The sequence below is a fragment of the Plasmodium gallinaceum genome, assembly GCF_900005855.1.
Source record: "Plasmodium gallinaceum strain 8A genome assembly, contig: PGAL8A_v1_65, whole genome shotgun sequence".
Lineage (NCBI taxonomy): Eukaryota > Apicomplexa > Aconoidasida > Haemosporida > Plasmodiidae > Plasmodium > Plasmodium gallinaceum.
In genome coordinates, this window is record NW_021628225.1 from 243,340 (window position 1) to 258,339 (window position 15,000).

Consider the following 15,000-nt stretch of genomic DNA (forward strand, 5'->3'; position numbering starts at 1 on the left):
TTTTTTTTTTTTAATACATTTGCACATACTATTTGAATACATGCGATGAAAAAAAGCATTTTAGTAATAAAACTTAAAACTATTAATTTTATAAAAATAGTCCTTAATATATTATAAAAATTCAAAAATATCTTTGATAATTTATGTAAATTAACTTTTAAGTTCATAAATATGGAATTTTAAAATTTCATAACTTTTATGACTTATTTTAATGTTGTATGCAACTCAAATAATAATATAATAATTTTTTTTTTTTTTTTAGAAAGAATAAAAGTATTTATATGCACATATTCTTATAAATATATATAAATTATAAATATTTTTATATAATTCTAAACATTTAAAAATTATCATTATTGTATTCATAAATATGTTAAAATATAAAAAGTACGCATTTTAGGAAAAGTAAATATTTAGTGCATAACAGTATGTCTAAAATAAAAAAAATTTTATATGATACATTTTTGTTATTTTAAATAAATTTAATTTAAATGTTAAAAAAAAAAATATTTTTTTTTTTTTTTTTTTTTTGTAAGAAAATAAATTTTTTGCGAAGTTTTTTATATTATATTTTTTTAAAAATATAATAATTAAATTAAAAAAAAAAAAAAGAAATATATAATAAAATAAACCTACAACATTATGTGTTACTTTAAATAATTTTTGTCTTGTATCATAATTTTTTCTTTTGTTGAAAACCATTAATTTTTATTTATTTATGTAGATTAAGAATTATAATTAATTTTAATAATATCATATTTTATTTTTTAAAAAAAAAAGTATTAAAAGGCGTACTACATTTTTTTTTTGGATATATTTTTATTTTGCATTATATTCTATATTACATTTTTTTTTTTAAATAATTAAAATAATTTTATTTATATATATATATATAAAAATTTTTTATTTTATAAATTATAAAATATAAAAGTATATATAAGTGAAACTATATATATTTTAATTCATGATACATTAATATAATAAATAAGTACATTACAAATTAATAGTACATAATAATAATAATTCAACATATATATATATGTGTTTAATATGTATTAAATTAAATTGAATTTATTTTCATAATATTTTTTAAAATTACCTTTTTTATTATTATTCATATTTCACATTTTTTTTTCATTGAGTTTTGTTTTTTTCAGTTTTTATATCTATTTTTTTGTATTATTTCTTTACATAATTAAGGTTGTGTTATGAATTATTTTAGCATATTTAATAAAATAGAAATTAAATAATTTCCTTTGAATTATACATTCCTAACAAAATGTTTTTAAATAGCGTATTTTTAAATGATATAGGAGAAAAAATTTTAAAATTTTTTAACCCCCAATTAAAATATGAAAATAGAATAACTAAAAAATGGTTTTTAATGAGTCCGTCTCATTTTTTTATAGTATTCTTTTCATATTTTATTTTTATTATAGTGGCTTACTTACATAAATTAAAATATAACACAAAAAGGAAACAAATATTTGATAAGCAAACAAATAAAAATAAAAATGCTTCTATACCATCAAAAAAAGATAATAGTTATTTTCAAAATTTTTTATCAAAAATTATACCAATATACAATTTAATACAAGTACATATAAATATAAAATAAGTTATAGGATAAATTTTATAATATATATATATGTATAAATATTTTTTATATTCTTTTAGGTTTTTTGTAGTTTTTATATTACTCTATTCACTCTTTATGAAGCAAAAAATAGAAATTTTTCACTCGTTTACAACCCTTCTGATTACACACAAGATAGTATTGCTTTTTATTCTTGGCTCTTTTACATGTAAATTATACATAATGAAAATTATAAAAAACAAAAAAAAAAAAAAAAGCAAAATTTAATAAAAATAAATATCATACAAAAAATATAATATATTTTAAATAATAAAAATAAATAGGAAATTTTCTTTATCATAATTATAATTTTTTTTTTTTATTATATCATTATTTTATTATTATTTTTTCAAGAAATAAAATGTGTGATTTTTTTGATACCATTTTAATTGTGTTAAGGAGTAAGTGGAATCAATTTACCTTTTTACATGTTTATCATCATTTATCAGTTTTTTTTATTATGTGGGTTAATACTAGTGTTGGTTATGATGGAGATATTTACTACGTAATTAGCATTAAGTAAGAATTATTATATTTTTTTTTTTTTTTTTTTTTTTTCTTAATAATTTTAAAATAAAATTAAATTAAAAAAATAAATTTTTTTTTTTTTTTTTTTTTTTTTACAGCTCTTTTGTTCATTTTATTATGTATTTTTATTATTTTTTCACGAGTTTGAAAATTAAAGTGCCTATATATTTAAAAACAACTGTTACTTACATCCAAATGATACAAGTATTTAAAAAAAATAACCTCTTCATATTATATTTCCTTTTACATTATTATTAATTATATATATATATATATTTTTTTTTTTTTTTTTTTTTAGTTTTTATCTATACTTTTACCATGCCTTTTTGTTTTATTTTTTAATTTTATTTGTGAATATCCCATAAGACTAGTAGCTCTCAGTTTTTGTTATTGTATATCTTTATTGATTTTATTTATTAATTTTTCTATTCAGACATATATATTCCAAAAAAATAAAATTGATTAATTTTTTTTTTTCTTTTATTTTTATCATTTTTGTTAAAAATAATATAAAACATCAAAGTATATAAAATATTTTAAGAAAACTATTATGATTAATAGAAATTTAAAAAGGAAAAATTGTTAAATGCAACATAGTATCAAAATTTTCTTTTAAATTTTTATTTTTCATTTTTTTAAAAATAATATTATAAAAAAAAAAAAAAAATAACTATCAGTAGTAACTATTATTATATATATTAATTCTAAAATAACTATGTGACATTTTTTTATTTATGAAAGTTGCTATATATATATATATGTAAAAAATATATATATATAAACGGTTTACTTAATTAAGCTTCGGATAAAAAAAAAAAAAATTGAAAATTTTGTATAACTAAAAAACAATATATTAAAAAGAAAAGATACAAACACAGCAAGCACAATAATGAAAAAAAATAATACAAAAAAAAAATAAAAAAAAAAAAAAAAAAAAAAAAAAAAAAAAAAAAAAAAAAAAAAAAAAAAAAAAAAGTGTATAAATAATGGAAAATTATAATAGATATAAAAAATATTAAAATATTATTTTTTTTTTTTTTTTTTTAAAATAAATATTATAAATGTTTTAAAATTCATATCAATTTATAAGATAAAAAATTTCCTTAATTTTTTTTTTTCATTTGTTTTATTCATTCATAAAAATTTTTAACTGTTCTTGTAAGTCATTATTTTTGGTTTCATACATTTTGAGTTTAGCTAATAATTCTTTTATTTTTTTTTCATAATCCTGTATAAGGGAAGAATTATTATCATTCATATTATTTGAAGGATTTGAGTTTTTAGTGTACATATTACCATTGCTATTTATTTTTTGATTTTTATAAATATCATATGTAGAAGAATAATCTAAAAAGGAGTAATTATTTTTTACTCTTTTCATTAACTTCATTTCTAATTCTTCTTTTTGTTTTTTTAAAATCTTAATTTCTGCTTCTTTTTCTTTCAATGCATAACTTAAATTATTATTAAAACTTAATAATGACTTTATTTCTACATTTAATTTTGTATTTTCTATTTTACTTTTCTGTATTAAACATTTTCTTTTTTCACATAAATCCTCTAAAAAATATTTTTCTTTAAATAACCTTTTTATATTATTAGAATAATTAAGATTCTCTATATCATTATCTAATGTATTTTTTTGATCATTAGTTATTTTTATATCTTTTAAATCAGCACTTTTTTTTTTAAATTCATCATCTTTCTTATGAGCTTCTGTATTAATTATTTTACATAACTTGGCATTATCATTTTTTTTTTCTATTTTATTTATCTTTTCAATTTCTTTATTTTTTAAATTGCAATCATTATAAATATTTTTATATTCTAACTCAAAACTATTTGAATCCTTCTTTATATTATTCGTGTCTATATTAGTAAAATCATTTTCTAAAAAAGTATCATCCTTAAAAATACGATCCAAATTTTTTACATTTTTCTCACAAGTATTTTTAGAAAAAATACTTTCTGAATATTTTTTTTGTAATTTTAAATTCATTAATTTTTTATTTTTTATTTTTATATCTTCTGTATTATTTTCCATTTCATTTAATGATATATTATTTCCTTCTTCATTTTTTTCTTTTACTTCTCTTTTTTCTTCTGTATTATCATTCATTAGTTTTTGATCTATTTTAATAATGCTATTACTACTTTTTAAATTATCAGAATTTTCAAATAAAACATTTAAATTGTAATCATCACTACTGTTAAATGTTTGATTTTCTCTATTTTCGCTGTTTTTTTTTTTTTTAGTATCACTTTCTTCTATGCAATGAAAAGATATATCACTACTAGTTGAATTTTCTTCATTTACACTTTTTTTATTATATATTTTATACAACTCACTATTTTGTCTATCATTTTCTTCATTATATTCATTTTCATTATTATTCTTACATTTCATTATTTCTTTTTCTTTATAATCTTTTTTTTTATCATCAACGATATTTTCTCTTTTATAATCATAATCTTCACTTTTATTATAATCTTCACTTTCATCACTTTCTTCATATTCTTCTCTATTTTCAATATTTTCATCATCTTCATTTTCATAATTATATTCGTATTCATCAATATTTTCATTTTCACAAATATATTCATTTTCATTACTATATATATTTACATCTGGTTTACATATTTTATTACTTACATAAGTTTGATATTCTACATTATTATTGTAATCTCTATAATTGTCATTTTCACTATAATCATTTTCTTTCTTGCATAAATTTATTATATTATGATTATCTAAATCAGAATATCCACTTAAACATTTTTTACTAATTTCTATTAATCTCTTCGATCTATTTATTAATATGTTATGATTAATCTCATCTATTTTGTCAGATTCTGCAGCATTTTTCTCATTTTGCTTATTTTTATTAAAGTTTTCCGATAAAACAGAATCTATTTTATAGTTAGCACAATTTAAAAAAGGTTTTCTTATATCATCTTTATTTATTTTAGAAAATTCTAAATCAATTTCATCTCTGTTTAAATATTTACATTTGTTTTTTAGTAACATATCCAATTTTTCTAAAGAGTTAGAATTTCTTATATTCCTTATATAACTATAATTATTACAACTTAAGTTTTCTTCTGATTTTATTTTAAAATTTTTGTGATTAGTAATGTTTACGTTATTTGTGTTTGGTTTATTAATATCAAAATTGTTAATTCCTAAAAAATTTCTATTAATATCTACTTCTTTTAAATTATCACAATAGTAATTATTTTTTTTTAAAGGATAATTATGATCATTTTTATTTAAAATTTCCTCATGCATTTTTAAATTATTTGTACTATTTTTATAATCATTATTAAAATAACTTCCACCATATTTATGCATATTCAGGATATTTGGAATTCTATTATCTTTATATTTATTTTTTTCATCTAATTCAAAATTACATTCTGCTTTTTTTGAAATACTATATAATAAAAAAGAAGACTTATTAAAATTATCTATATTTTTTATTTGATTACTATTCAAAGCATTATTAAAGCTTATATTTCTATAATTTTCATTTTTTAAATTATCAATTTCATAATTATTTTCAAGGTAATCATCTTCCCAATAATTATTTTTAAGATAATCTTTTTTTAAAAAATCTGTTTCATTCTTTATCATAGTATTGTAATTTTTATCATCATCTATTTTTAAACTTTTATTTGTTAATATTTCATTATTATCATCTTTTTCATTTATTTCTTTATTAATTAAAAATTCATTTAAATATTGTTTTTCTTCATAATTTTTATTATTATTTACATATAATTCATTCTTTCTATTTTTTAATTCATAAATTAAATTTTTAGAACTTACTCCTTTGCAAAATTCATATAAACTATTTTCTATATAATTGAAATGCTTTTTATGTGTGTCTGTAATTTCATTAAAATCATTATACAATGATTCCCATAACACCTCATTATTTTCTTTATTAATATCTGATTTGTTCTTATTCATTTTTTATAAATACTTGAAAAAAAAAAAAAAAAAAATAAATAAATAAAAGAAAAGAAAAATAAAAAAAAAAAAAATTACAAAAAAAACTATTTTTTTCTAAAATCTTTGAAAAAAAAAAAAAAAAAAAAATTAAATATTTACTGTTAGTTTTTTATTAATAACTTTAAATCTATAATTTTTTTTAATTTTTTTTTTTTTTTTTTATTAAAATATTGCAAAATATATATAATATATCACAGGTGCAACAATATTCGTCATTTGATAATCTATAACAAAAATTAAAATTTTAATATTTACTAAAAAAAAAAAAAAAATATATATTAACAAGAAATATATGAAAATAAAGAATTTAAAAACACAGTAAAAAAAAAAGAAATAATATGTAAATAAAAAAAAAAAAAAAAAAATACAGAAAAATAAAATATATTAAAATTAAATATATAAAAGTTGTTATATATACTTTTAGTAAAATAATTCAATTTTTATGATATATAAAATCATGAAATATAGTACTATTAACAATAAATATATTTTTTATTTATTTCTTTTTTTTTTATAATTTTATTCATTTTATAGTTCTCCATAAACAAAAAAAGAATTTAATTTTCTATACAACTATTTCAAACTAAGATTTTGTGCATATATTTTTTTCTTTTAATTTAATCTTTTTTTTTTTAAATTTTGTTCATTTAAATACAATTATTTATTTTTATGAATTTATTTTCATAAAATTTTCAAGTCATTTTTGGTTTTTTATATTAAATATTGTTCCATTCTTTTTAACCCATGTTAAGAAAAAAAAAATTAAAAAATAGTTTAAATGGTTAATTGTAGAAGAAAAACAAGATTAAAACATTTTAATTAATTGAATATTTTATCTTTTTAATTTAAAAATTACAATAGACCTGTAAAATATTGAAATATATTATAAAGAAATCATTTATGTGTATATTAATATTAAAATTTATGCATTAATCAGAACTAAAATATGTGTATATTAAAAATTTAATATGGCATTTAAATATATATAATCCTATTAAGTTTGTTTAGTATTTCAGGTGTTAATTTTTTTGTTCATCTTTTTTTAAAAAGATATCTGTTTTTTAAATTTAATTAAAACAAAAATAAATATACTCAGTGTTTATTATGTTTTCTGTTTTTTTGTTAAAAAGGTAAAAAATAAAATTTTGTAATATATGTATACAATTTAATCAATATGATAAATTTAATAAGTATAGAAATATAATTATACTAGTATTATAAATATAATAATATTAATAAAATAAATTTAATTATAAGAGTATTAAAAATTTGAGACAATAATAGATAAGAGAAGTAATAATAAAAGTAAACCATAAATTTTAATTTATAAGATTTGTAATAAAAATATATTTTTTTATTTAAGTGTTATTTAATATATTAATATATAAATGATATAAATGAAAAGATAAAAATTACATTTATTATAATGCACCAATTGAAATTCTATAATCTTGAAGTATTATATGCATTGTTATAATTTTAAATAAAATTCAAATTTAAAAGATAAGACATATTTATATTTATAATAAAAAAAATTATTTTTTATGATTTATCATTTTTACAATAAAATTTGAATTAATATATAATTTATACATATATTTATTAAAAATGTCTAAATACGTACATTTTCATTTTATAAAAATTCAATAAGATATCCGAAAATAATTATAAAGCAGATAAATTTTAAATGAAGAATACGTATAAAATTTTCTTATAGAATCATTATTACTTTTTGATTTTATCATTATTCTTTTAATATTTTTTTTTTTATTAATTTATAATCTATTATTAAAAACATTATTATTTTATTTCCATAAAAGTAGCGTATCATAAGTCTTCATAAAATTCTTTTTATTAATTATTAAAAACTATACATATATTTTCTTTTAACATTGTAGTTATTAAATCAAATAATAAGAATAAAAAAAAATATATAATAATATACATATATTTACAATTCATAAATATTTCTGATATAATTTAACTTTGTATTTTTCAAGTAAACTATAATTTTTTTAAATTGGAAATAAAAAAAAAAAAAAAAAAAAAAAAGCTTAAATATTTTCATATTGTATATATATATATATAATAAAAAATAAATTCCTACACATATTATATTACTATATTAAAGACCACAAGTTATAACATAAGGTTTTCATTTCTTTATTACTTAGTTAAAATATGGATACATTATTATATATACTTTTTACATTTATATATCAAATTAAAATTTATTTCTTCTATTATTATTTTTATTTTCCCTATTAACTGTTTTAATACCATCATAATATTTAAGAGTAATTTTTATTATTCCTTTTTTTATAAAAATTTCGTTTTATTTTTATTTTTATTTTTTTTTTAATTATCCTATTATTCTTAAACAACACTAAGTAGAATAATATTGATAAATTATTCATTTATTTTTTTATTTTTATTAGAATTTTATTTTTTTATTTTAAATCTATTTTATATAAGAAATTTTAAATGAAGCAATTTATTTTTTTTGATTTTTATTTTTTATATATATATTCTAAAATATAAAAAAATGTATTTGGTTGTTTTTTTTTTTTAGTAAGATATTTTAATAATTACTAAAAAAAAAATATAAATATATTTTTTTTTATCATTCCATATAAATATTTTTTAAAAGAAACAAAAAAAAAAAAAAAAAAAAAAAAAAATTATAAAAAAAAGAAATGTCACCGTAATATAAGCAAAAATTTTAGTAGATTTACATGTAAGAATTTGAAATGAATTTTTTTTTAATTGAAATTTTATGAAGTTTGCTTAATTTTTTTTTTTTTTTTTTTTAACTGAAATATTAATATATTTTTATTTTATTTTTTTTTTTTGTTGTTTATTTTATATAAAAGTATATTATATGTTTGATTTTTTTTTTTTGTAGTTCATAAAGAAAAAAAAAAAAAATTCATTTAATATGAGTTTAAATTTCAGCATAGCTAATGTAGTATACGTAAAGAATCTCTCAACAGATGTATCAGAAAAAGATATAAAAGAAAAATTTGAATCTTGTGATGAAATAATTAATATTACTTTCAAAAAGTAAATTATTATAAAACATAATTATTTTTATTTACATATATACACGTAATTATTTATTTTGCATAAATACCGAATATATATTTATGAAAATGAGAAAAGTTTCAAGTTAATGAAAACAAAAATAATATAAAATTTTATTTTTTTTTTTTTTCTCACATTAGCTTTCCAGGTAAAAATCAGAAATATTGTCAAATAGAATTTAAAAGTTCTGAAGGAATAACAAAAGCTTCAAGATTAAATGGAGAACTTTTATTAAATGTTCCAATGGTTGTAACAGTTATTGAACCAGTCTCACATAATTTCAATGAAATATCTAATAATGAAAATGAAAAAAATTTAAATTCAGATTTGAGGAATATTCATATTAATAATAATATACAAAATAATATAACAAACCAGGTTACATAACTACAAAAAAAATATTGTAAATTTTTTTCATTTAAATTTTTTTTTCAATCATTTTATTATATATCTATCCAATTTTTCATTTTCTATGTTAAATCATAATTTTTTTTTTTTTTTTTTTATCTTAATTTAGAATGTACAAAATATTTTATTACAAAAACAACTAATTTCAGAACAAAAAAAAGGATTAGTTGATTTTCAAAATTCATTAAATGCAAAAAATAATAAATTTGATGTTTTTTCAAAAATAGTTTATATGGAAAATATTCCTGAAAATGTAACTTGAAAATGAAAAAAATATTTATATATATACATATATATATATTTTTTATATTGTTTTATTTTTATTTATAGTTTGATGAAGAGGATATAAAGAAATTTTTTAAAAATGTAGGAAAAACAACAAACTATAAAATTCAATATAATGAACATAAAAAATTATATACTGCTTTTGTTGAATTTAAAAATGAAGAACATGCAAAAGCTGCTTTAAATTTGAATGGAAACAAAGTAGGAAAAAATGAGATATGTATAAGAGATGCATATAGCTTAATAAATGAAAAAGATATTTTAAAAAATAATTTTTCACTTTGTAGTAATAGTAAAGATGATATAAATGTGTCAAATAAACAAACAGTTAATGAAAAAGTAGAAAAAGTTTTAGCATTAAAAGAAAAGCTTACATTGAAATTATGTGCAATGTATAAACCAAATTTGCTTTTAGTAAATAACTTAGTAAAAGCTAACCCTTTTTTACTTAATACAAATATAGAAAATGAGGAAAATAAAAATATAGAAAAATGCGTAGATGAAACAAAAAAAGAAATAATAAACAATTCTAATGATATTAAATTAGTTAAAAGTGATATTCCAACAGATAAAAGTTGTGAAGAAGAAAAGAAAATGAAAAAAAGAAAAAATTCTAAAAGTAAATATAGCAATTCTATTTTAAGTGGAAAAAGCTATTCAGATAATAGTAGCAGATCAAGTAGTTACGATGATAGTTATAGAAGGAGTAGTAAAACCAGCTCAAAGAAAAAAAAAATTTTAAAAAAACATAAGAGTAGTAAAAGGAGGAAAAAATATAAAAGTCGCTCAAAAAGTTCATATTATTATAGCAGAAGTAATTCAAGAAGCTCATATGAATCAGAAAAATTGAGGTATAAAAAAAAAAAAAAAAAAAAATATCGTAATTCTTCTTCTAGTTATAGTGATTCATCATATTCGTCTAGAAGAAAATATAGAGAATCTAGTAATTACAAGCCATGGTGGGTGAAGGAGTCTGAAAAAATGCAAATGAGACAAAGAATGAAGGAAAAACAAATGCGCGAAATTGCTATGAGAGAAAAATATAGAAGGTAAAATAAAATAAAGAAAATTAAAATTTACATATATATATATATATATATATATATATATATATTACAAATGTAACAAAATTGGTTGGAAAGAAAATAAAAAATTTAATTTTTACAATTTTTTTTTTATTTAAACTTTTTTAATCGCAAAAGATAAAAAAGAATGTATAACGATTTAAAAAAAAAAAAAAGAACTGATTTTTCCTTTTTTTTTTCCTTATTATTTCATTTTATTTTTTTTAATTTTTAAATGTAAATGTATAGGAATTAATATGTATACATATATATATGAATGTTTTTAATGTATATAAAAAAAAATTGAAAGTATTTCAAGATGTAAAAAAATATAAATTATATATTATTAAACATGCTTTAATACTTTTTTATAGACAATAATTATTATTCATTATATGAATATACATATATTCATTTATCTATTTTATTCTTTAAAAGCTACTCAAAATCTTGATATGATATAATTGTTATATAACTTTTTAAATAAAAAAACAGGTTGCAAATGTATATATAAAATATTGTTCGTTTATTATTTCTTATATACTTTATACATTATAAGAGGTTTTACTTTATTCTATTATATAATATATTTCAAATATTTTTTTTTGTATTATAAATTTTTTTTTTTTTTTTTTTTTTTTTATTATTAAAGATAAAAAATATATAAAGATGGAAAAATTGGGGTTCTTATAAATCACAATCTTTTACTTATATTCTTAAGGAAATATATAGTATTTTACTTATTATAAAATAATTCTTTTATTTAAATTTTTAAATACATAAATTTGCATTAATTACTCAATTTCTACTTATTTTTGTAATTTCTTTATATTTTAATTATGTAAGCAAAAAGAAAAAAAAATAAAAAAAGGAACATTCTTAACAATCAATATATAATTGAATTTATTTGATCAGTAATTTTTAGATTTTAGTGTTTATTAAATATAAATATAACTTTATCAATTTATATTATTTTTCAGTAGAGGATACATATTTTCACTTACCGAATTTTTCTAAATTTTACAATAAAAAAAACAAATCTTTTAAATAAAACAGAAAAATAATAAGAAATATTAAAAGATAAGATGAACTATTAGTTCAAATAGCTTGTAAAACTTTAAAAAAGAAGAAAAACAGAAATATTTTAATTTTATTTTATTTATATTATAATACTAAAATAATGTAGCATTTATATATAAAATAAATCAATTTGTTCATTCGTAATTTTTTTTTATTATATTTTGTCATTTTTATGGATATCCTTTTTTAATAGATAAATGCTACTTTATTAATGTTAAAAATAAGTTTATTATATAATAGAAAAATTATACTTATTTTTATCATCTTCAAATTTAGTAGCTATGGTATTTAATTCGCAAAATTAAAAATAATCTGTTAAAATAAGTTAAATAAATATATGTCTTCTTTTATTTTTATGTATATAATTTGTACTATAGGATTTTTTTTTTTTTTTTTAAGATAAAGTATAACATATATTTTAGTTGATAAATGGATTTCTAATTTATGCATTTAATTACAAAAAATAAATCTATCTTTCTTTTTTTGATTATTTACTATCCATAATTATGTATATGAGATTAAATTAAGATCAGATAACATTTAAAATATCTCACTTTTTATTTTCTTAATTATATAATTTATAAACATTTATGCAATAAATATTTTTATATTATTTTGAATACTATTGTAAAGAAAAAAAGAAAAAAAAGAATAAATAATCTTATCTAAAAAAAAAAAAAAAAAATGATATAAAAACAAATTGGATTCATATATATATATATATATATGTAGCTATTAAAATATAATAATATATAAATACTTTTTAATATATGAAATAGGAAATATTATATAGAATAATAAGACATAATAATAATATTAGAATTAAATAGAACGAAAAAAAATAATAAAATAAAATAAAATAAAATAATAAAGTTAATCTTATGAAAAAAAAGAATATAATGAAATGATTTAAAACAAAGAAAATAAACTTATGATATATCTAAAACTGTATTAATAAAAATAAAAATAGTTTATAATAAAGAAAATTATATTTTTATTTTTACAAATATTTACTTTTTTACAGAAAAAACAATAGAAAATACTAGAAAGTTTTACAGTTATTTTGTCTTACAGAATATTAAAAAAGTTATATAAAATTTTTTTAGAATATTTTTAATATAATTAAAAACATATTATTTTATAGAAATGTTTTTTGACGGAAAAAAAAAAATAAAAAGTTTTATTTATAATATTAAGTTTAATTTTTTTTTTTTTTTTTTTTATTAAAAACATTATATCAGTCATTTTGAATAGCATATTCAACTGTATACATTTTTGCCATTGATTGAAATCCCTTAATGTCTCCTGATCTGATCAAGTTACCTGTTGAAAAATATAATTAATTTTTCATATTTTTATTAGCATAATAAAATGAATGTAATAAAAACTAAAATAAGCATATAATATATATAACATTAATAAAATTTAGATATGAATGAATAAATAAATAAAAGATATAATTTATCAAGAAGAAATAAAATTTAAAAAAATAAAATTTTTCTTTGTAGTTTCAAACCTGCATCACAATTTAATGGGCTTTCAGCATTTGGTTCCGTAAAAAGAAAAAGAATCGCTCGACATAAGGATTGAATAGTCCAAGCTGGACTCCAGTTAGCTTTTAATATATCCATACATAATTCTCCTTAAAAAAATGAACATACATATGAACACTTTAATTACAAATTTTTTATGAAATAAAAATATGTAAATGTTACCTGTTGCAAAATTTACGTTTGGATGAAAAAATTTAGTCTCAAATGTTATTAAAGGTGGATCTATTGGATATGTGCTCTTACATTTTATATTTAATTTCCATTTTCCTCCCTGTATATTAATAAATTAAAAATAATACATAAATTGAAAAAAAAAAAAAAAAAAAAAAAAATTAAACATTCATATATTAAAATATATATAATTAAATAAACTCATATATATTACTTACAAAATAAAAGTTATAAAATAATATATAAAAAATAAATAAGAAAATAATTAAATTTATTCTGTATATAAAATAATTATTTACTTCGTATGGAGAATCACGTGGACCTTTTATAATAGCTTGCCACTCATGTAAATTATGTTCGCTAAAAAAAAAAAATATAATGAAAAAATATAAATATTTTTATTTAAAAGAGAAATAATATAATAATTGTATAATTCTGAAAAAAAAAAAATATATTTAAAAATAATACTAAAAAGTAATTGAAGTTAAGATATAGAAAATAAAACTTAACATATAAAAATATGGAAAATATATAATGTAACATGTGTAATATAGATGTAAAACGGGAAAATATATAAAAAAAAAAAAATGATAAATATATATGATAAAAAAAAAAAGTAGGATATATAGAAAAAATTATGGAAAAACATAGTAATTATATTTTTATTTCATTTAATTATGCCTGTGAGTAAGGATAATGTCTGGATCAGCTTGTTTTTTAGCTTCTCGAGACTCTATTAAAAGTCTATTCTTTGTCATTATTTTTATAAATATTTCTTTATTAATTTTTTAAAAAATTAAAAAAAAAAAAAAAAAAAAAAAAAAAAAAAAAAACTCTTTTATAATGAATAATGGATAAAAAGGAATATATTTAAAAAAAATTGATAGGAAATCAAAATAATCTTTTTTTTTATGTTGTATGTTTTGAATAAACACATTTTTGTTCGTAAATTCTACATGGACGTGCGTCTCATAATTCTTTTTTTATTTTTTTTTGTAATTAATAAAAAGAGATTTTTGCACACATCAAAATGTTATAAAAAGATATACTTAAATTTATATATTAATTTATTTTTAAATATTATAATATTCATAAACCAATGAAAAAGTTTTTTCCTTTTTTTTTCTTCTTTTTCGTTTATATTTTTGTTAAAGAAAAAAAAAAAAATTGTAAATT

At 15.6% G+C, this 15,000-nt stretch overlaps 4 protein-coding genes across 4 annotated transcripts; 2 read left to right on the plus strand and 2 right to left on the minus strand.

Annotated features, from left to right (window-relative positions):
- Nucleotides 1-1,279: 1,279 nt before the first annotated feature.
- On the plus strand, nucleotides 1,280-2,630 carry PGAL8A_00134400 (long chain polyunsaturated fatty acid elongation enzyme, putative; the record flags this gene model as incomplete). Its single annotated transcript, XM_028674873.1, has 5 exons — nucleotides 1,280-1,597; nucleotides 1,678-1,805; nucleotides 1,991-2,155; nucleotides 2,263-2,368; nucleotides 2,463-2,630. The coding sequence occupies 5 exons, from the start codon at nucleotides 1,280-1,282 to the stop codon at nucleotides 2,628-2,630; spliced, it is 885 nt and encodes a 294-aa protein (XP_028526461.1).
- Nucleotides 2,631-3,290: 660 nt separating this feature from the next.
- Nucleotides 3,291-6,137, minus strand: PGAL8A_00134500 (conserved Plasmodium protein, unknown function; the record flags this gene model as incomplete). The annotated part of the gene is made up of 1 exon (XM_028674874.1): nucleotides 3,291-6,137. The coding sequence occupies one exon, from the start codon at nucleotides 6,135-6,137 to the stop codon at nucleotides 3,291-3,293; it is 2,847 nt and encodes a 948-aa protein (XP_028526462.1).
- Nucleotides 6,138-9,117: 2,980 nt separating this feature from the next.
- Nucleotides 9,118-11,009, plus strand: PGAL8A_00134600 (RNA-binding protein, putative; the record flags this gene model as incomplete). Its single annotated transcript, XM_028674875.1, has 4 exons — nucleotides 9,118-9,242; nucleotides 9,404-9,641; nucleotides 9,781-9,924; nucleotides 10,002-11,009. 4 exons carry the CDS (start codon nucleotides 9,118-9,120, stop codon nucleotides 11,007-11,009), a joined length of 1,515 nt encoding a protein of 504 aa, XP_028526463.1.
- Nucleotides 11,010-13,337: 2,328 nt separating this feature from the next.
- PGAL8A_00134700 (ubiquitin-conjugating enzyme E2, putative) lies at nucleotides 13,338-14,582 on the minus strand (the record flags this gene model as incomplete). Its single annotated transcript, XM_028674876.1, has 5 exons — nucleotides 13,338-13,423; nucleotides 13,617-13,742; nucleotides 13,816-13,924; nucleotides 14,124-14,184; nucleotides 14,506-14,582. 5 exons carry the CDS (start codon nucleotides 14,580-14,582, stop codon nucleotides 13,338-13,340), a joined length of 459 nt encoding a protein of 152 aa, XP_028526464.1.
- Between the last annotated feature and the right edge of the window lie 418 nt (nucleotides 14,583-15,000).